The 24528-nt window shown below is 42.1% G+C and overlaps 1 protein-coding gene across 1 annotated transcript in view; it reads right to left on the bottom strand.

Annotated features, from left to right (window-relative positions):
- Positions 1–20685: 20685 nt before the first annotated feature.
- Positions 20686–24528, bottom strand: part of itk (IL2 inducible T cell kinase) — a gene marked incomplete at both ends in the record, with an annotated part of 52691 nt that continues 48848 nt past the window's right edge. The window contains 2 exons of the mRNA XM_084332099.1: positions 20686–20848; positions 21029–21090. Coding sequence (XP_084188225.1) covers positions 20686–20848; positions 21029–21090 — 225 coding nt within the window. The remainder of the gene's footprint in view (positions 20849–21028; positions 21091–24528) is intronic.

Raw genomic sequence — 24528 nt, 5'->3', positions numbered from 1 at the left:
CTTGAATTCCATCATGTTTGTGTGCGGGACTCACAAGGCTGTTGTCACAATGGGTGGTACCCCGGTACAGTAATAATAACAGTCCACACAATATCACGATCCATGCCATAGCCTATGTTCTATTAGGACATGATCTGTGACGACAAATGTTCTAGAATGTTTGATTAAGATATCATACTCTGACAGCATGCCTATGATCAACAAAAACGCGAACTTGAATCCCATCATATACATAGTCTGTCCACTATCTGGTGTCATTGCAATGCGTTTTCTATTCTTTCTTATACAGTAAAAAGGGGGAAGAACACTATATTCATATGACTTGTATTCTGCTTACAGCTTCGAAATTCCACTTGTTTCGTTTAACGTAAAACCTTTTAAATATAATCAAAACGTTCCCGTGTTTCGGCGGTCTGTGCGCAAAATAATAACGAGTTGAGCTTTATGATTTATGATGAATTGAAAATGGGGGACCCTGATGTAAACAAGACGAAAGTCTTTCTCTGGTCTGCATCCCCTTAACAATTGTATGTACTAACTGAGCTGTACTGTACTGTACCCATTCTGCAATCTGTTAATAAACTTTTCAATCAATCAATCAATCAAGCTACGCGGAGCGCAGTCAGTCAGTAGCCTACACCCCGTATATTCCGATAACGCTATATAAACCATGCTGCATTCATTCTGAGAGAAAGATCTATTATTCCAAATGCTATTTATAGGGTTTTGACCATAATTACACTACTGTTGCTATTTTACAATGAACTATAATGAATTACGGTTCATACAGAACATCCAGTGTTATTATGCACAGAAGCTCATTTCCTTGTTGTAATAATATATTCTACCACTGGGCGCCAGGTACGCATGGTCCGAGCTGTGCGTAAATATAAGCACGAAGTCAAGTTCAAGTTGAAATTGATGAATCCCACTCTTTGCTTAGAAATGATCGTACGCACAGGGTAAGCACAAATCTGTGCGTAGAACACGTTGATGAATGAGGGCCCGGAGTGAGGTTCCACCTGTGATTTCCCCCCATTGTAGCCACCCATTGAAGATTACAGCCAAGGTTCACACACATTAGCACTCAGGCAACTGTAGTAGTTACCATCGAAATAAGTAAAGTTGCATTGCATTAGGTACAATCTTGTACCCATGACTTTTTCATTTCCGTAGATCTCATTTAATTATGCTCAACTCAACTCTGCTCTCATCAAATGTCAGACCAACTGAATAAGTGGAACTGTATAAACCTGTTACCTTGAAAAACTCCTATGATAAAAGACCATTTAAAATAATTAGTCTGGAACCAGGCGGGTCTTAAAACTATCATGTGACCCCCCAGGTCCATAGTACAATGTCAACCTTGTAGCAGATAAAAGACACATTTGCTGTTCATTTTCAGCATTTGTTTACTTGGGAGTGATCCTGCATACAATTTGTATTTCCAACTGATGAATACAAATTATATTGTCTCTGTTCAGATCGTGTGAAAAACACAAAGAAAGCAAACTTGTTTTACTCAGGCTTTGTGTACACTCGTACAATTTATAGTACTCACGAAATATTTTCAAAAGTATGCTAACATACCTCTTCACCTTAGCCTTTTAATACACTCTGCCACTTATTCTGTCTATTTCTATGTACTTTATGTTACTTTTATTCTGTAAATCGTATGTTGATTTTATGCCTATGTCTATTTTAATGTCCATCTAGGTCTATGTTTACAGCTGTGAAGCACTTTGGACTGCAATTCTTGTATGAAAGGTGCTATACAAATAAAGTGTATTATTATTATTATTATTATTATTATTATTATTATTATTATTATTATTATTATTATTATTATTTATTATTATTATTATTATTATTATTATTATTATTATTATTATTATTATTATTATTATTATTATTATTATTATTATTATTATTATTATTATTAATATTATTATTATTATTATTATTATTATTATTATTATTATTATTATTATTATTATTATTATTATTATTATTTGTATTATTATTATTATTATTATTTGTATTATTATTACTGCAACATAATGAATCGTAACCCCTGTCATTGTGATATGCTATCGCCATGTTTTTGGATTACACAGCCCTGTCGGCGACAATCTTGCAGCTTACCTCAACCGCTGGGGTAAATACATTGCAGTGGATTCCAAAGCATAGAGAAGTATCTTGCGATAAGTCTTAACAATTCCCTTGTTGAGGGCGGCTACATGGCGTAGTGGGCAAGGCGCTCGCCACGAAATCCTGGAGACGCTGGGCTCGTCAGTTCGAGCCCAGCGCTCCACATTTGCTTTCAGTTTAGCTGGTCGTCCGTACTAATACACATTGGCCGTATTAGGGGGTGGGAAACTGATGGGTGGGGATCGGGCGTTGTGGACAGCGACTCCTACAGGTCGGTTGGTGCGCCTGCGCAGTAGAATCAGGAAGTGTCGGAGGCAGCGTGAGCCTCCCACGCGTTACTCCTCGCCACTGAGAGATCGAGCTGCGCAGGTGAAAATATGCGACTGCTGTTACCTCAAGTACCGGAGGGGACTTGTGCTATGTATGACTTAGTCCACATTGCAGCCGGCTTGTGGGAGGCAAGAAACAGCGTCCGTGACAGGGGAGGGTTGAATTGGATGATACGAAATTGGGATGGGAGAAAATATAGAAAATGGGAGAAAAAGTGGATAAAAAAAAAAAAAATTCCCTTGTTGAGAATATTAGTCTACCCACTCCCATCCGTCCTTGGAGTGAATAACAAGAACCTCTTGAAACTGTCCCAGCCTGTAGAAGATTAAGTCTTGTACTGCTGTCTCCTCACCCGCTGTGACTGTGTGTGTCTGTCAAGTCCAGCCCGTACTACACATCATGTGCCTCCCAGTAGTGTGTTTTACCTCTGATCTGGCAGACAGGGGTGGACATGGCTGATAATCAGCTTAAAGGGGACATATTCGAGTCCTTTTCAACAAGTTAATATAGGTCTTTGAGGTCCCCTAAACATGTTTTTCAGGTTATTTGCTGAGAGATTCTATACCTCTGCGCCCTGCTCCATAGCTCTCTCTCTCTCTCTCTCTCTCTCTCTCTCTCTCTCTCTCTCTCTCTCTCTCTCTCTCTCTCTCTCTCTCTCTCTCTCTCTCTCTCTCTCTCTCTCTCTCTCTCTCTCATCACTACCCCTCTCTCTCCCTATCTATCTCTCAATTCAACTCTGTAAGCTTTATTGGCATGCATTTAAGTATATATTGCCAAGTTAATCAATCAATAAATAATTAATTAATTAATATAATAGTAGTAGTCGTAGTAGTAGTAGTCAGGGGTGTAAAGTACTTGAGTAATTGTACTTTGTTACAATACTTAAGTACTGTTTTGGGGGATTTATACTTTACTCAAGTATTATTAGGTTTGTATAATTTGTACTTTTACTCCATTACATTTCAGAGAAAAAAAACATACTTTTTACTCCTTACATTTAAAATGCAGACCTACAAAGTACAAAGTACAAATCTCACAGGTCCAACCATTTTAATTAGTATATTTTAATTGTTTATCTGGCCGAACTAACATTAACGTTATTAATCCTGCGACCGCAGGTAAACAGCCAATCAAATCCCCATCAATGGAAAATGAACCCGCCCATACCCATGCTGATTGGTCCTTGTGCAACACTAGAAAGCAGGGATCTTTGATTAAACACCTGCTATCAGAAGAATAGACAGTCAGATCTGCATTATGCTGTGGTTAATATTGTGATATTATTCAGGGTACTCCAGTATTCTGTCTTTAATATTGTGATATTATTCAGGGTACTCCAGTATTCTGCCTTTAATATTGTGATATTATTCAGGATAATCCAGTATGCTGTGGTTAATATTGTGATATTATTCAGGATACACCATTCTGTTTTTAATATTGTGATATTATTCATGCTGTGATGTGAATGCTGTCCATGTTAGTTTACCTTCAATGGAGAAGTGCATTAAATAATTTTTATGCAAAAAAAGTGTCCTCTGTTCTTTCATTTCAGCATTGTCTATCGCAGAACACATTCCATTGTGTGAGTGTATGCTTGGTTTCATTCCAGCCTTGTCTAAACACCAGCTGATGATTTCACTAATTGGCTCACCTCTTCAACTAACTCACCTGGTGCAAATGGGCTGTCCCCGACTAAGGATTTGGATGGTCGACTATGATTGGCCAAAATTTGCCGTTAGTCGACAAAAAAAAGGTATAATATTAAAAAAATATATATATATATCATTCCATTTGGGCTGTGGGGGGTGCTTAATGTCTGAAGGAGTCGACTGAAGGCTTCTTGTCCTCTGCAAAAGCATGCAATTGGTCCACTGATGGTGGATACATCTTGATATTTGTCTATAGTCTAGTTAGTGTGTTCATTAGATGGGTGAAATCCTCTTTCAGTGCCTCTGTGCCTGTTTTCGTAGGCAGTTAGCCTCTGGTATGCGTGCCATTAGCGTTAGCCACGCTTCTAGGCCTCTTTTCTTTTGGAAAGAATGAATGATTTTTTTTTTTTTTTTTTTTTTTAATATATTCAACTAAGAGGTTGGCCAGTCGACTACGGCTCCTTTCGACCGATTAGTCGACTAATCGACTAGGGGTCAGCTGCAATGTATAGTTAAAATGAAAACTTGGCCCACGATGGAATGAGTTTGAGACCCCTGGTCTATCCCTTTCCAAAAAAAATTTACTTTAACTTTTTAGTACTTAAGTACATTTAAAAGTAGGACTTTTTTTACTTTTACTCAAGTGTGTTTTTAGCCAGATACTTTGACTTTTACTTGAGTCCGATTTTGAGACGGTACCCATACTTTGACTTGCTCTTTCGACATCATAGATCATCATCCTATTATTATTGAAATTATACACATATGGGTTTGAAGACACTGCCATGGACTGGATGATAGGGATGCACCGATATGAAAATTGGCCACCGATACCGATACCGATTGTTCATCTAACACAATCGGCCGATACCGATACTTGTGGCAAAAAATAAGTATTTGTAATTTTTTTTTAATACTTTTTTTTTTTTTATATATATATATATATATATATATATATTTTTTATATATATTTTTTAATGAAACTACTGTATATTTGTATGTGTATGTTTGTATTTGTAGGCCTCTTTACTTACTTAAAAAAATGAAACATCAAGAAATATGTTTATGGTATTAATTCCACCATGCCATGTATCACTATCCCTCTCCCAGTATCGTCTGGCGGCCTGCAGATGGATACTATTCTCTCAACCAGAGCTTTCAACCAATGCAATAGAACCATTTTGATTGACAGTCGATTCGGCCAATTACGCCACACCGCTAGCACCCACCTCCTGCTGTTCTTACCACCAATCGGCAAGCGTTTATTCATTTTCTACTTCCAGGCATGCCGCCATTGATCTGCTTGCGCCTTGCGAGAGCACAACAAACTTAACGTAGCTAATACGTTAGCTGCCCGCCGACCATCGCTCCACAGGATGACCAAAGGAGACACAATGATTTTACTGCAACAAATGTTATAATAAAACAAAGCCTTTCTATACACTCGTCTGGTTGAAAACTTTATTAACAGATTGCAGAATGGGTAGTTGGGTACGGAATGAGCAACGGAATGGAACTGAGCTATGAACGGAGTAATGCCTTGCTTGCTTGCTATCTTCGGGTAAATAATATGCTGATGTTATTGAACGTGTAACACTAACTATATAACGTTAATGCCACAAAACGAATGTTTGTGTCATTTTAACAGCAGATACTTTCTTAAATGCCATCTTCCCGAGAGAGGGGTATTGACAGGGAGCTGTGATGGGTTCGCTTGGTGGTGTTATTAGCATTGATCAGCTAACCGAAAGCTAGTGTTAACTAACATTAAAGGTTTAGCCATAACGTTACGTTGGCTAAAGTTGGGGCTATTCATAATCCAGCAATAATGGCTGCAGACCTGCAAGCAAAGTACAGCAAGTTGGCAAAGGAGTATTCCAACGTAAATCACATTTTCACCAGTAACGTTAGTCTTCTATCTCCCGGTAGCTCATGCTAGCTAACCTAGCTCATGTTAGCGTCGTCACTGAGTGACCACCTCGTGTACACAATTAATGACATGTTGCGGACAGCCATATTGGTGACAATGTTTAACTTTTAGTGCCAAATGATAAGAGTCTGAAGCGGAGTCTCAAAAGAGAATGTTGAATATTTAGTAGTAACTTTGATGCAGTAGCTTGTGTGTGGGGGACTGGGGGCGGCGCCGTTGGCAGGACGCGACTGAATTTATCGGCTACTGCCATCGGCACATTCGAGCTTATCGGCCGATAGGCCGATTGCATTCAACAAGGCACTTATCGGCCGATACCGATACCCGACCGATACATCGGTGCACCCCTACTGGATGAGAAGCTACTTGTCTAATAGACAACTATGTGTTATATTTAATGGTTTGCCACACAACATGGTGCAGTGCCACCGCTCATTGGCCATGGTTGTCATTTAATGGTGATCACCTGCTATTTGGTTACAATCCCTTGTTGTTTGTGACCAAGACGTGCAGTATATAAATATTATATACATATAATATATGATTAGACCTCTGTAGTATCCTACATTTTAATACATAAATAATCAAAAATCGACTCATGGACTCAAAATAGAAATTTACATTGAATCAGAAAATGTGTCATCATTAGACCCATATTAGTTACCCAAAGTACAGCCTGGTATAAAAGCGTAAAACAGATATGGTATGATAAGTGGCCAGGTTACTGGATCCCATATAGTCAAACAGTCTGTGTATTTGTACTTGCCGCTGTCCACATCCACTGAATCAGAGAAAAACAGATAGCCAGCCCATTCTGACTCCAACAGAATACTCTCAGATTGGACTAAATCTACACACACCAGCCGGTGTCTGATATGCCAGTCAAAACATCAACCTGTTGTCAGTTGTCCTGGGCCCTGTTTCTTGTACCTGGATAACTGAGTTAGCCGGATAACTTTAACTGGATAACTGGGTTAGCCGGACTTTCCGGTTTCATGTACGTGGATTTTCCAAATCACCATGACAACATATCCAAAAGTTTGAGCCTGGTCGAAAGCAGAGTTCAAGTTCAACTTAGCCTGAACCATCGCCACGCCCCCGCAAAGAAGTGACGGCCCGTTTCCTGAAACTATTCCCACAGTCTACGATCTGCATTATACCATTCTGAATTACGTTCTTGTGCTCCATTCTTCCAGAGGGGGCTTTTGAAATGTAAAATAGACCCAAAATGCTGATACTAAATTCACTTTGTCCTAAATAATGCACGTTATATATACCGTGGCGACGGTGGCGCTCGCTCGTGCGATGTACACATTATGTGGTTATTTTAATTGTAACTGGGATTAAGATGTCTGATGAGATGCGCTGTTTGACGGATTTGAGAAATTGAATGAGCCGTTGACGTCACATTAATGAATGAGGATAAAGAGATAAACTTCATTCATAACAAAGGATATTCTAAACACGGGTCTCTCGTTCATTAATGTATAAACAATGAATTTATCCCATCTGGCACAGTGGTCCAGCGGTAGTGCTCAAGCCTGCCAACCCAGCGACCGGGGTTCAAAACCCGGTCTTTCCAATATGATTTTTTTTGAATATAATATTAATGATTATACGCCAAAGTAGCCTGGTTTTAAGTTAAAATATTATAAATCTACATGCATTGAGGATGTCATTCTTTATATAGCTCTCAACGTGCACCAAATTGAATTATTCCTATATTGCAAAAAGAAGGAGACGACTAGGGTCTTGAACCCCGGTCGTCTGTGTGAAAGTCAAAAGAACAACCCGGTAGACCACATTGGAGATAAGTTAAAGATTGACTATACATCAATCAATGGGTAAGAGAGCCGTATCGTAATTCTGTATAACAGTTAACTAATTATTTTCGCTAGCAAGATCTCATTTGATTATTCAATCCAGCAGGCAAGTTTAAAGAAATATAATCTGATTGATTGAGGTAATGAGGGACTTAAAATTAGCCTATAGATAACGCATTTAACTTGTCGGCGAGGCGATTGAGCCGTACTGCAATATGTTAATAAAGTTTTAAATCAATTAATCAATCAATGCCGCTAGAGAATCAGGATTTCTGCGATCGACACCTGCTGTCTTCTCAGCTGAGGCGGGCGCGCGCACTGATCCTGAGAATCAAGTCTGGCTTGAGTTAACGAGACTGAATCCACCTTCTTGGAACAGGAAAATCCCGGCTTCAAACATCGGGTTAACTGAAGCTGGATAATGACATCTTGATCGACTTAGTTGAACCACGTACAAGAAACAGGGCCCAGCTATGCCAGGCAGAGGGTAAAGGACACTAACAGAGATTTGACCAGGTTTAACCTCTAGGCAATCTGAACAAATGTAGGGAGTCACTATGGCCAAGTATCACCCGAGTCAGGTTGGAGATACCAAGCATCATGACTAAATTTTTTTTTATATAAATCTATTTAACCAGGCTGGTCAATTAACACTTTGATTGCCTAAGGTTAAATTCATGATATACCATCCGTTGCCAGCTCTATTTAACATGGAGAAGTTCCCCTTCTTTGCAGGGCTATAACTTTTTAAATTCTATTCTTTTTCATTCACATATTCATACTAAAATATGGTCTAAAGTATAAGTATGTTTTCATCTCTTTCTGCAGCTTTCTCCAGAACGTGATTTATAGCCCCAAATGCATTATATTGATGATGAAATACAGTTTGGTAGGAATCTGTGCGAGATCAAAAATTTCAATTGGACGTACTTCTAGAATTTACTACACGTCATCTGATGTTGACCGGATGGGCGAGGGGGCGTTTATAATTCCGTGGGCAACGTTATACCATTCATCTAATGTGGGTCATATGTTCATCATAGCAGTTAGTAAAGAACACGTTAGAATATAACGCTAAAACTCACCCCAGTCTCCTCGGGCCGTTGGGCGATCAGCGTGGAGTAAACCGTTTTCAATTATGGGATGTCGAAATACCGGATCTATTTCCAGGTTGTATAATAGTATATACGTCCAAATCATGTTGTTTTTTCGAGTTATTTCCACCGATCGATGTTCACTGTGTGAAGACTGAGTCTCTCTAACATTAGCGAGTGCCCGGACCACATATGGAGTGAGTCCTGCCGGGTTAAAGGTTGACATCCGGTTTTTCGATCTGCCGATCGGCCACCAGATGGCGCTCTTGAACCGCTAGAGGGTTGAGAGGAGATCAGAACTGTGTGTCAAGGCTGCAGAGGGGAAATATGATTCCGATCACAGATTTTTGAAATATTGATATCAAAGACGAGTTCCGGCGTCCTCTGCAACTTGAGCATGGCGGGGAATGACGAGTTCCGGCGTTTTCGGCAGATAAAGTGTTAAGAAGAAAAAAAAGTTGTACTCCTGGCAAGAAAGGGGACAAATAATAAAATAAAATAAAAAATAACAACCCAGATAAGACTATTGGACGCAGATAATACAAACATCATAGAGGTAAGGGAAATCATTTAAACGTGCACCAAACAAACAACCAAATAGTAAATCGTAAAATTATTTTGTATGATCAGGATTATACAAAGAAAAACAGAGAAGGAGAAGTCTGTTAGAACTCACTCGTCAGAAATGCTGCCCTTTAGCCAAATCAAGTGTGTGCTTTTTCATTTGGCTCAGCCGGGGTCGCTGTTGTGATGTGTAGAGTTAGCTCGGAGGACTGAGTGTAGAGAGAGGTCTGTTAAAACTCACTCCTCAGAAATACTGCCCTTCATCTGAATCAACTGGCTCAGATGGTGGTGCTGGTGATGAGCACAGGACTTGTGGTTAAAAACCAGGTTGATTTTCAGCAAAAATAGGAAGCAAAAGAGGAAGCAAAGATACTGGCGTTAAAGACCATTTTTACCAATTGAGAGATGTGTGTGTTATTTTCTAACGGAAACCCTGGTGTGTGTCTGTGTGAGTGTAATAGAGTGTGTCTGTCCAGGGAGATATCTGTGAGTCTAATCAAACATGGAGCTGAGTTGTGTGTGATGCACATTATTTGCCTTGTCATCAAGTGTGTGATCACCAATCCTGTACGAGTTTGATGTTCAGCCCTGAGGTTAATTTGTAAGAAGTTCTCATTTGAAAATCTAGTATTTTGTGACAGTCTCTTCCTCTGGTATCACCTCTCTACAACAGGGAACTTCACCTAACCAAGGCTACATATTAGAATTAGGAAACGTCCATCTAAATTGAACAATAGCATGCTTACAGTCTCAAACCTAGGCTGAACAAACTGCAAAATACAAACCAAGCTGGCACACGCTTGCAAATCAAAAGGAAAATACTTGCCGATTACGAAAAAAGTGTTATCATTATGCAAATACAGGCTTAGAGTAGATCATGCATGCGTCCGTAGGCACACGCATGACTAATGTGATCACTCAATCGCTGAGTGGAGTGAATGTGGGTGGAGCTTCCTGTCAGACTCAACAGTCACACTTCAGCCGGCCCCCCTTTTCACCACAGGAAGAGCACAGTAGACTGCAACACATAGGCAGGCTCATATTCACCTCATACAAACAGGCGTTCGTCCCGACTTTAAGAAAGATAGCTACGAGCTATCAGTGCTTACTGTAGATGGAGCCTAAAGCCTTGACTGATGTGAAACTATGTGTCCGGACCATTGACAACACTTGGTATAGCTGAGGGGCACCAATGGCAACAGAGAAAATGTACAAATGCGTCCGTCTCTGGACGCGTCTAGAAAAGAAACAAGTTGTTCAGCCGTTCCAGGCGTTATCAGAGGGGGTTTTGTTCGGGCAGACAAACGTGCCCAGTGCCATTCAACTCCCATCTGGGCTTAGGAATACAGACACTAGTGAAGTTGGGCTACACTGAATAAACTTTCCCACACTGGTCCAGACCCTCAACTGTGTGTGTGTGTGTGTGTGTGTGTGTGTGTGTGTGTGTGTGTGTGTGTGTGTGTGTGTGTGTGTGTGTGTGTGTGTGTGTGTGTGTGTGTGTGTGTGTGTGTGTGTGTGTGTGTGTGTGTGTGTGTGACTGTGTGTGACTGTGTGTGTGTGTAGAAACGGGCCCCCTTCATTCCCCACTGCATTCCTCGTAACCTGGCTATAGCGGCCTATGTTATGCCTGAAAGACACAGTCCGACCACACAAGACAACAACTCCCCATTTAAAACGTATTTTACATTCAAACAACAATAACATTTTAAAAAAGGTCCGCAAAAAATTTCGGCCTAGCCTATGGGACTTCGAGACATAATTATGAAGCCTACATCAAATAGTGATTTGGGGGGGGGGGGGGGGGGGTGGGGGGTGTTGTACATGGCTGTAAAGGGGAAACGTATGTGGTTCCAATGAGCCCATTTTCATTCTGATATCTTGGAGGTCAAGCCAAGGGACCCCTATAATAATAGCTATGGCAAACCTTTGCTTGTCTTTGTCTATATATCCAATAACCAGAACCCCCCTTCCCGGGTCATCTATGGATTCCTCAAAACCTCTAGTTTCACATGATACCATGGCGCTAGCTTAATAAACAAGCATGTTAAGAGCCTGTAAAAGACTAAGCTAATCATGCCGTCTTATATGGGTAACATACACAACCGATACCAATATATACCCCTACGCTCTGCATCTTCTGGCCGCCTCAGACCTACTCCTAGCCGAAACCCGTCCAATCTTTCGCGGTAGACTAAAGACGCACTTCTTCAACCATTATCTGAAATAATAAAGAAAATATATATATCTAACCCTAACTAACCTTACTGTCATGCACTTGTCCTAATAAACTAAACTACACTGTAGCACTCACACTTTGATGAACATTGTTACTCAGCTGATAGAGTTGTGCCCTTCCTGATGACTTGTCGTACACAACTTTGGATAAAAGCGTTCAGCTAAATGACTAAATGTAAATGTATCAGTGATAAGCTGGTGATGAGCCAATATCGGGTAATATTAGGCTCTAATACATGAAATGAAGAATACTGAAATACAACAAGGTGTGCAGACTCCACTCCTATGTCAATGTTCTCCACTCATTCCAACAGCACCTGCTTATCCCAACAGCTATGTGCATGTAGTTAATTCTCCATCAAAGTAGTGTGTACCCAGCTGACCTCAGTACACACCCTCTCCTCCACTACTACCGCCACCACCATCACCTGGAGGATTCAAACCACATCTCAACCCCATAACACTCTGCTGGCAGCTAGTCTGTATGGAGATAAATGAGTCTGATACAGGGAGAAGGAAGGATAAATCATAAAGCAGAGTCAGGATCACAGTGTGCATGAGTCACGGTGTGAAATCAAATTTAATTCTGTTTACTGGGTAACAAATCATGTGTATTTGAAGATTGGATGAGAGAGAAGCGTAGGGGACGGGCGTAGGTAGGACGTGTAGGAAGTAAAGCAAGGACTTCTCTCTCTCTCTGTGTGTGTCTCTCTCTCTGTCTGTGTGTCTCTCTCTCTTTCTCTCTCTGTCTGTGTCTCTCTCTCTCTCTCTCTCTCTCTCTGTCTGTGTGTCTCTCTCTCTTTCTCTCTCTGTCTGTGTCTCTCTCTCTCTCTCTCTCTCTCTCTGTCTGTGTGTCTCTCTCTCTTTCTCTCTCTGTCTGTGTGTCTCTCTCTCTCTCTCTCTCTCTCTGTCTGTGTGTCTCTCTCTCTTTCTCTCTCTGTCTGTGTCTCTCTCTCTCTCTCTCTCTCTCTCTCTCTCTGTCTGTGTGTCTCTCTCTCTTTCTCTCTCTGTCTGTGTCTCTCTCTCTCTCTCTCTCTCTCTCTGTCTGTGCGTCTCTCTCTTTCTCTCTCTGTCTGTGTCTCTCTCTTTCTCTCTCTGTCTGTGTCTCTCTCTCTCTCTCTCTGTCTGTGTGGTTGTCCTGCATGTATACCATGTGCACAGATAATGTTGAGGAGAGCGTCAGAGGGAAAAAGTGTCTGTTTGCACGTCAGAAATAATAGTGTATACATGCAGACAGAAAGACAGAAAGAGAGAGACACAGAGAGAGAGAGAGACACAGAGAGAGAGAGAGAGACACACACAGACAGAGACACACACAGACAGAGACACACACAGACAGAGACACACACAGACATATAGAGAGAGACACACAGACAGAGAGAGAAAGAGAGACACACAGACAGAGAAAGAGAGACACACACAGACAGAGAGAGACACACACAGACAGAGAGAGAGACACAGACAGACATAGAGACACACACAGACAGAGAGAGAGACACACACGGACAGAGAGAGAAAGAGAGACAGTCACAGACAGAGAAAGAGAGACACACACAGACAGAGACACACACAGACATATAGAGAGAGACACACACAGACAGAGAGAGAAAGAGAGACACACAGACAGAGAAAGAGAGACACACACAGACAGAGAGAGACACACACAGACAGAGAGAGAGAGAGACACACACAGACAGAGAGAGAGAAAGAGAGAGAGACACAGACAGACAGAGAGACACACACAGACAGAGAGAGACACACACGGACAGAGAGAGAGAGAAAGAGAGACACATACAGACAGAGAGAGAGACACACACAGACAGAGAGAGAGACACACACAGACACAGACAGAGAAAGAGAGACACACACAGACAGAGAGAGACACACACAGACAGAGAGAGAGACACACACAGACAGAGAGAGAGAGAGAGACACAGACAGACAGAGAGACACACACAGACAGAGAGAGAGAAAGAGAGAGACACACAGACAGAGAGAAAGACACACACAGACAGAGAGAGAGACACAGACAGACAGAGAGACACACACAGACAGAGAGAGAGACACACACGGACAGAGAGAGAGAAAGAGAGACACATACAGACAGAGAGAGATAGACACACACAGGCAGACAGAGAGAGAGAGAGAGAGAGAGAGAGAGAAAGAGAGACACACAACAGACAGACAGAGAGAGAGAGAGAAGAGAGAGAGATAGAGAGAGAGAAAGTGTGTCAAGGATGGGTCATACCACTCAGTGGGATGTCCCCTCAGGCCAGCCTCGTAATGTGCTACCATCCCCACACTCACAACCACTATGACCGGACTAGCGGTAGAGCAATCCTGAGCATGAGACACCCACACATAACTAGAAAACTAAATATCCACTTAATGGCTACACGAGATACACAAACACACACACACACACACACACGTGAGCATTAAAGCGTTCATCACACAGACACAGGTAGAGGGACAGCGGGTCCGTTTGGGCTTTCAGTGTAGCGTGGCACGGCACGAGGACCATAGCTGAGGAATTCAAGGGATGATTGTCATTTTTAGACCATGGGTGACATCGACCTGCACGTCGTCCCGTGATCCCCCATGACGTCACACTCTTCATTTTTGCACCAACCACAGTGAACAACAGCATATGAATATTCATGAGGCAAAAATACATAAGCCTGGATCACATGACCATGGCACTGTGACAGGTCAAATGAATACAAAGACGAGGGTAGAATGTTTAGGTGCCCCTCTCGGGCTCACTGAGCTGCATCTTTAAACGCCCCCCCCCCCCCCCCCCCCCTGGGTTATTATTTACAAAGAGGTGTGAAATACTATACTATCTGTACATATCCCTTACCACACTTAGTTATGCTGCTGGCCAGTATGGCTACTACCATAGTGTATTTATACCTGTATCACTGTACATACATCTGATTAGCACTATTACTCAGTAGTACTAATTTAAATATTTTATATCCAGTTTAATCACCTGTACATTGTATATTACTATTGCACTTTACTGTTACATTTGCACTCTGGTTGGATGCCGACTTATATCCGTTGTGCTGTACTTGTGCTGTATGATGACAACAATACATTTGGATCTAATCTAAATCTAAAAACAACGTTCTTGTGGTCAGCTATAGAGGCACACAGTGAGGTGAGGCCAATGGAGCCTGGGATCTATCCATACCATTACATCACCCCATGCTGCTGAGGCAACATAGATGCACACAGCAAGTCGATACTACTACAGAGCGATCAACATCAATTGAATGAATAGTTGATCTGCTAAAGAATTCTTCAATTAAAGAAAAGATCGAGAGATGTACAGAAACGGAAGCAGGTGGTCGTCGTGTCATCTGTACGTCAGTACAGCAGGCCTGCATGCCGACATCACAATGGTGGTGGTGATGACCAGGCTACAAAGTATCTTGCTGGCTGTTTTTTTTTCTCTACCGTTTTTCTACTGAATGGCCGATCGGTCAAGAAGAGGAAGAAGAAGAAGAAGAAGAAGAAGAAGGAGGGTGAATGGAAAAAGGGCTGAAGGCAGGGCGATGAGGTGACAGTAGTGACCATTCTAGTAGGCAGCTATAATAAGAACACTACAGGCTATAGTGAGAGAGAGCCTATGTTCATCAGCTCTCACCGGGATGAAATTATAATGTGGAGGAGTTCCCCAACCAAAAAAATAAATAAACATCACTTCTATTTCGGACAGATCATTTTGTGTTAGAAGAAGTAAATCCATCTTGATTCCTACACAGCCGGCGGTAGCAGCACTTGCTACACGGCGAACCCAGCTCTCTCTCCTCACCACCCCACCCATCTGTCCCTCAAATGATGTAGGCTAACATAACGGGATCCCATTCATATTATTATCATGTTAGAATGAAACTATAACGGGCCGCGCATCTAATCGCGGGTGTGCGTTGAAGAAGGCGTATTTCTAATGTGCCGTTTAGAGCAACGGGCTATTATTCGGCGATGTGGGATGTAAAGTACTATGCAAAAAGAAAACACAATTCCACCGACTGGTCTCTCTCCCCCCATCAGCCTTCATCATTCACTACTAACACAGTCAGCGCACATCCTCCTCCTCCACCGTCCACCCTTTCCATCTCGCCCGGCCCGGCCGTGCGACACTATACTCCGCCGCGTTGCGCACCAACACGCACACAGCCGCCGACCTACCTGTCAATTGCATGTCCGTCCCAGCGATCTATATATATATACGGGCGGCGGACGATGTCGCACCTCCGCGGCGACGGCAAATAATCCAATGTTTTATATTGTAGTTTTTTTTTCTCCTCGCCTTTTCCCCCCACCACCACGAATGATGCTCTCGTTTCTGTGTCTCTCTATCCGCTAATCTACCACACGCACACACACACTCACACACTCACACACACGTACACTACACACACACACACACACACACACACACACACACACACACACACACACACACACACACACACAAAGAGCAGAAAATGGCTGCAAGTGCATTTTCTTAAAGGGACAGTCGCACACATACAGCGTTGAATCAGACCGTGTAGTGGTGCTGATGGGGCCTATACTACAGACCCCGTGTGTGCGTGTGTGTGTGTGTGTGTGTGTGCATGTGGATTTTTTTTTACAGTCTCATCTCGAGTATACTGTAGCTGTGTGTGTAGTAGCGGTAGAATGATTTCTGTTGAGTTGAGTGTAAACCCTTAGAATAGGATTAAGAATATGTCAATTAGTAGTACTGACTAGTAATAGTGCTACACAGATGCAACTCTGTACATACATCTGATTAGCACTAGTATAGTACTAATGTATATATTCTATAACCAGTTTAATCAGCTGTACATTGTATATTACTATTGCACTTTACTGTTACATTTGCACTCTGGTTGGATGTCAAACATATTTCCGTTGTACTGTGGGGACAGGGGACGGGGGGTACATTATAAAATCAGAAGTCTATGCATGCTGTTCCTTCATACTGTACATGTGACCCTCTTTTGGCTGTATTTGCACCAGTGTTGCAGCAGCCTACTTACCCATGCCTGTCCTGTCTTCAGACAGCATGGCTAAGGATTTCTGAGTAACAGCAGGCATCTCACAGCCATCTTCTTCTGCCTCTCTCTCTCTCTCTCTCTCTCTCTCTCTCTCTCTCTCTCTCTCTCTCTCTCTCTCTCTCTCTCTCTCTCTCTCTCTCTCTCTCTCTCACACACATTCACAATAAAATTTGATTGATTGTAAAATTGTATTAACAGATTGCAGAACGGGTACAATACAGTAAAGCTCATTACACACAATTGTTAAGGGGATGCAGACCAGAGAAAGACTTGTGTCTTGTTTACACCAGGGTTCCCCATTTTCAATTCATAATGAATTGTAAGTAGGGTGCAACTAGCACAGTGCAATCCATTCGTTGTGGATCGGAGTTTACACATGTAGCCCTGCAGCTGTGAAATGGTCTGCACCAGTTGTTGATATGCCATCCTCTTGGTTAGAAAGGCTGCCTCTAGGCTGTAGTTGAAAGTACAACCAACCTCTAGAATGAACACCTCCCTAAGATTTTCAGGGGTGTTAGCCGTGATGTTAAAGAACACTTCTGAATCATCACTATTCACTACACAGATTAAACATGTTGTTATAGAACACTTCTGAATCATCACTATTCACTACACAGATTAAACATGTTGTTATAGAACACTTCTGAATCATCACTACACAGATTAAACATGCTGGTGATGTTATAGAACACTTCTGAATCATCACTACACAGATTAAACATGCTGGTGATGTTATAGAACACTTCTGAATCATCACTACACAGATTAAACATGCTGGTGATGTTATAGAACACTTCTGAATCATCACTACACAGATTAAACAAGTTCAGAGTGTTTATAAAGCACTATGGAAGAACTAAACATGGAAGTGATATATTTTCAAATCAAATCCACTATTCTGTCATGCCTACAGATGTAAAGCCCCTTGTATACATGGCAACCATGTGATGTGAGACATGATTTCAGCTATTTGTTCGTCACACACACACACACACACACACACACACACACACACACACACACACACACACACACACACACACACACACACACACACACACACACACACACACACACACACACACACACACACACACACACACACACACACACACACACATGAACAGGCTACCAAAGACTAGTGATGATGTCATCAACAGACAAATCCTGGAGCTGCTCCATATAGACGGTAAACAGTGAAACAAAACCCCCAGGACATGACAGTAACCATGGTGATCATACTGGGTAATGGGTACATTTTCTGATTCAGAGACGGGAGCTCTATATTTAAAGAGGCCCTGTTGTGAAAATGGTGTGTTGCATTGTTTTTAGAGAATTAATTGTCTCAACACTGAGAACATGTTAAAATATGTACATAATGCTCTTTCTGAAGTTCAGCTGTGACAAGAACCAGAATCAGAATTGCAGTCACAAATTCAAGCATTTGATGCTCTATGTTTATAGATATAGACTTGAACTGTCCAAGATCAATGGAACAGCACTATGTAAATTCTGTTTTAGAGTGGATTCATGTAAACATTTTGTCAATAATGTGACATAATTTAACATGAAATAGTTTATTCATGTCACACTCACAAACAAAAGAACAACATGTGTCAACAATCTGTGCCTTTATTTAACAAGTGAGACACCAACATTAAACATAAAAACTATATAGAGAAAGATCTGATATATATATCTTCAAAATATGGAATCAACAGTGCACATTTCAAAGTGTTGATGAGATCCCATTCAAAAAGCATGTGGTCTTCTGCTGTGTAAATTGTTTATGTGCGCCCTCTAAAGGACAAACACAGAACTTACCATATATATTAAAAAAAGAAAAGAAAAAAAAGTGTAAAACTCTTAATAACGAGATAGAACCAGCCCAGAGTGAGAATAGTTTTGAATAGACAGGGCCTGGGCGCGTCTATTCAAATCCTAACGCATTTATGCTTCCACGTTCGCGTTTTGCAAATCTGATTGGCCACTGCCGTTTCTGGTGCAATCTGATTGGCCACTGAGGTTTCTGGTCATGTGAATGAATGAATGAATGAATGAATGAATGAAAACTTTATTTAACAGATTGCAGAATGGGTACAATACAGTACGGCTCAATACATACAATTGTTAAGGGGATGCAGACCTGAGAAAGACATTTGTCTTGTTTCCATCAGGGTCCCCCATTTTCAATTCATATAGACATTTATGACATACACAACATACATGACATTTATGGCATAGGGACATATAGGTATTTAGTACTGATACATTTGTGACATAAGCGGTATTCAAATATACAGTACTGTTACCCCTAGATCCTGACAGAGTATATGATGGGGAGGGGACTGTACATTAGGAGGGGGTGGGTGGGTGGGAGGGAAAACATGTGCGCCCAATCGCGTGACGCGCCCATTTCCGCCTCGACCAGCAGCAAACTGCCCAACGCCTAGAGTTTATCACTGGTTAAGCTTAGGCGACTCTTTCGAAGTTGGTTAAGGTTAGAGTTTGGAATCAGGGCTGGTGTTCTATCGCCATGCTCTAAGACAAACTCTAACCTTAACCAACTTCGAAAGAGTGCCTAAGCTTAACCGGCAAAAGAACTTGCCGTCACACGATTGGTGCGACCAGAAACATCAGTGGCCAATCAGAGCGCAAAACGCGAACGCGGAAGCATAAATGCGTTAGGATTCGAATAGACGCGGCCTGGGCGGCTAAGTGGCGCAGTGGGCAAGGCGCTCGCCACTAATGCAGGAGATGCTGGGTCCGAGCCCAGCTCTCGGCATTGCTACCAGCTTGGCTGGTCGTTCATACTAACACAATTGGCATTGTGGGGTGGGAAGCCGGACCCATCACACTCACCATCAACGACTCCACCATCACCCCCTCCCCCCTAGTCCGCAACCTTGGTGTCCTCCTTGACCCCACCCTCTCACTTGACCCCCACGTCCGCTCCATCGTAAAAAATCCTACTTTCACCTCCGCAACATCGCAAAAATCCGTCACTGCCTCTCCCCCCCCGCTGCTGAATCCCTCATTCACGACTTCATCTCCTCCCGCCTGGACTACTGCAACTCCCTCCTCACTGGTATCACCTCCCGCTCCCTCCATAAACTGCAAATGGTCCAAAATTCAGCCGCCCGCCTCCTCACTAACACCCGGTCCCGCAAACACATCACTCCTGTCCTCCACTCCCTCCACTGGCTCCCGATCAAACACTGCATTAACTTTAAAACACTACTCCTCACCTTCAAAGCCCTCCACAGCCTGGCCCCCCCCTACCTGACTGATCTCCTTCTCCCCTACCGCCCCACCCGTTCCCTCCGGTCCTCCTCCACTGCCTCCCTCACTGTCCCGACATCCAAGCTTAAAAACTTCGGAGATCGGGCCTTCTCTCGCACTGCACCCCGACTCTGGAACTCCCTCCCCCAGTCCATCAGAGACTCCCCTACACTCTCCACCTTCAAAGCTCGCCTCAAAACCCACCTGTTCTCCCTTGCCTTCAACCCCCCCCCACCCCTAAACCCCCCCCCCCTCCCCTCCAACCTGATTGATATCTGTCTCCAGTCTTTTTTGTGCTATCAGGCTGTCTCCCCTGTTCCCCCCATGGTCTCATGTTCCTTTTGTTTTTGTTTCTTTGTTGTTTTTGTTTTTGTTTCTTTGCTTTCATTTCTTTGTTTGTACCCCTGCTCCCGACTACTGTCAGCGACTTCGGGTTATTGAGAAGCGCTATATAAATTAAATGAATTATTATTATTATTATTAAGCTGGTGGGTGGGGATCGGACGTTGTGGACAGCGACTCCTACAGGTCGGTTGGTGCGCCTGCGCAGCAGAATCAGGAAGTATCGGGGGCAGCGTGAGCCTCCCACGCAGACCCCCGACGCTGAGGGATCGCACTGTGCAGGTGAAAAGATGCGACGGCTGCCTCCTTGTGTACCGGAGGGGACACGTGATGCAAGGCTTCGTCCACATTGCAGCCGGCCAGTGGGAGGCATGGCCTAACAGCGTTCGAGACAGGGGAGGGTAGAATTGGACAATACGAAATTGGGTTGGGAGAAAAATAGAAAAATGGGAGAAAAAGTAGATAAAAATAATCAATAAATATCATATACATCATCTTTGTACATTTCCAATACATGTCACATATACAACAGGAAGTCTTGTCTTGGGTCACTCACAGGTCAGAGACGGAAGTCAACTTGTGCAGCAGGAGAGCAAAGGATGGACGCTCCTCTGGTCTCTAAGACAAGACAAGAAAAGATGTGAGCTACGATTACAATGTCAAAACACAGCAGCTCAGTGGAATGTTGATCAGAGACCATCTTACTTCTCTGCGGCTCATTTCTGCAACGTATAATGTGTTTGATTTGATTTGATTTATGGAAAATTGAGAAAAGAATCCAGGCATAGGTCTGTTAGGCTGGTCCTGGTGTGGTGACTGACCTTCTCTCCTCCTCTTAACCTCTTAAGCCTGAAGCCCTATTTTCAGAAAATCTGCCTAAAATACATACCTAAGTAAATGGAAGATTGCTCCACTTCTACAAGGTCCATTTGCATGTTCTTGGTATCTAGGGACATCTATGGACCTCAGTGCAGGGGCGTCGTTCTGGTATGGCAAGGTATGTCACTCGCCATACCTTGGCAAATTATATTTTTTTATTTTATTTTTTTTATAATTACAATTTTTTTTATGTTGATTTGGATTTCGAATGTCAACATTATGAACGAAGCTTCGAACTATTCGGTACAGCCCTAGCATGTTTTGATATTGTCAATTATCTCACTTTTACTAGGTGACTTTTACTATAGGTGACTAACTCAAATATGCCACAAAGAAATTGGAAAATGGACATACAGACGTTTTTTAATCAAAGGGCAGCAGAGACAAGTGATACAGGGACACAGCCAGGTAAGGTCTTACAATGGCTTAGTGATTATAACAGTGCAGTTCAGCATTCAGTAACACACACCTCAAAACCGTACCTAAGGAAAATTGGCTCAATTGCAAGAAAAATAATAGACAGTTATGATATTACATTCTGCATAATTTGTATGCAAAATATTGTGGTTCCCTGCTTTAGTCTGTTGACACATTTCTATACAAAAAAATGCTTGTGTAGTCCTGTGTCATACCTAAATGTCATAAGTGAATTGTATAGAAACAACTCACCAAAAGTGACTATTGCGCAACTGATTTGACAAAAGAAATCCACCAAGGGGGGGAAACCCCCCCTTCACCCCCCACCCTCCCTAATTGCCATACCTTGGCTTTTACTGAAACGACGCCACTGCCTCAGTGAATGTATTCCTAGTGTCAGAAATATTGTGTCTATTACTAGGCTTGCTTAAATTGTGATGGAACAAAGGAGAATATGAATTATGATTTTTTTTTTTTTTTTTTTTATAATCTTTGACAGTTAATAACACCATGCTAAAAGTGACCAGACATAAGAAACCACCACTGAGCTCGTTCAGTCCCTTCTTGGGATCATGTGTAAAAATATCTAAGGAAATTAATAAAGGGAAGATGATTAAACAGAAGGTTTTGTAGATACAGTACTGAATTCTGCCATCCGGACCCATGCAATTTGAAATATTATTATAGAATATAGAATATGAGGCCTATAAATGACCTTATTATAGCCAACTTGCACACTATGGATCGGGCCAAATCTACTCTTTCCAATGGCAGAGTTCAATTTGGATTTAGTATCACCAGGCGTGCATGAAGAACAGAGAATGAAATCTACTGTACAGTAGGACTTGTATTCTTGCGACAGCTCCGCCATTTTTAAACTGATTTCAAATCGGATGGTTGCTAAATGTTCACAATAGGGGAGACAAACTAACTGTGCTCAAATATATGCTAATAACGTTCAGTTTTGTGGTATATAATCCTGAGTAATAAGATAAATAAAAAAAACTCATAAACTAGTCATTGCTTGAAGGCAGCTAGAAGCCTTTGGGAAGTGTAGTTTAAAAAAATTCCAACGCTCATTGAGAACTCTGGATGTCCTCTTCTCAAAATTACTACAATCGTCATCATTCAGCGATGGTCGCAAATTCAAAATGACGGATCCCCGCGATCAAAACAACACATTTCAAAAACAAAAATCTTACTAATAACACTAAACAACCTAAACACTTTAACCTAAACAAACGCATTGCTGAAAATATACACTATGACTGCTGTTTTGACATGGTTAGGATGTTTACTCTTGAATACGTTTGAAAAAAAAAAACATAATTATGTCAGACAGTCTCGAGAGACTGATTTATGACGTGATGTAATTTGCGGTCCGGTATCGGACAGCACGGGCGGAAGAGGTTAAAGTGGTCTGCCAAGTACCCTGGAGCCCTATGGTACACATGAATGAATGAATGACTTTTATTTATATAGCACCCTTCACAGCACGAATGCACAGGGTGCTTTACACTACAGCTTAGTATATATATCGTGGGGCGGCGTGGCTCAGGGGTAGAGCGGGTCGTCCAATGATCAAAGGGTTGGTGGTTCGAATCCCGCTCAAGCCCATGTCCATCCCACTGCCGTTGTGTCCTTGGGCAAGACACTTAACCTACTTGCCTCGTATGAATGTGTAATGCATGTGAATGAATGTTGGTGGTGGTCGGAGGGGCCGTAGGCGATGATTATTCGCCACGCTTCCGTGCGTCTGCCTCAGGGCAGCTCTGGCTGCAATTGTAGCTTACCACCACCGGTATGACTGTGTATATGAACGAATAATGGACTCTGTAAGCGCTCTGGGGTGTCACAAAGAGCGCTATATAAATCCAATCCATTATTATTATTATTATTATTATTATATAAAAAACACAACAAAACAAAATCAGAAATAAATGACAACAACAACAGACAGCAGTTAAAAAACAGTGAAACCAGATAAAAAAGTAGAATAAAAAGAATTTGGATAAAATTATGAGTCACTAATTAAAAAACAAAACTATAGGAACAATGAGGACAAGAAAGAGTGCCTATGTATGACCAAAGGCCTGTCTAAACAAATGTGTTTTTAGTTGTTTTTTAAAAGAGTTTTCAGAGGGGGCAGTTTGGACCACCCTGAGCTGGAACTGAATTGACCTGGCCTCTAGGGGGAGCCATCCTAGCTGCTGGAACTGTTGCCTTCCTTCATGGTCCCTGGGGCCCAAACCTAGTACTACCTTGACCAGTTTGTTCTGTGAGATCTGGAGTTTGACCTTCAGTGCTTTAGTTAGGCCCTCGTACCAGGAACACATTGCATAATAAAAACAACAGGAAACCAATGAATTAGCCAGCAGCCTAAGACACAACAGCGTCCAATAGTTGTTTTGTGTTACTTACTCTACTGTCCTTTCCTATCTTGTATTTTATCCTAAAGAAACACACTAGCATTGTGGGAAATGCGCTTAAGATAGATACCAATTTCCTCTCTATCTGGCTGCAAGGTGTGAATGGAACTGTGTGAATGTGAAGCAGGGCATTCCTGAAAAAGAGCATCTGTGCTCAGCGAACCTACCCTGGGTAAATAAAGGTTAAACAAAAAACAAACAAAAGCTAGCCCAGCTTAGCACAAATGAATGGAAGCAGATACGGACCGATTAGCCTAGCTGTTTGCCAAAAACACCTCTCCCAAGTGAGTTTTAAGCTAGGCTAGTGGTCCATATCCGCTTCTATCTATTG

Source organism: Notolepis coatsorum, assembly GCF_963971535.1.
Source record: "Notolepis coatsorum genome assembly, chromosome: 16".
NCBI lineage: Eukaryota > Metazoa > Chordata > Actinopteri > Aulopiformes > Paralepididae > Notolepis > Notolepis coatsorum.
Note: the sequence above shows the minus strand (reverse complement) of the source record. Positions and strands in the feature narration are given on the sequence as shown.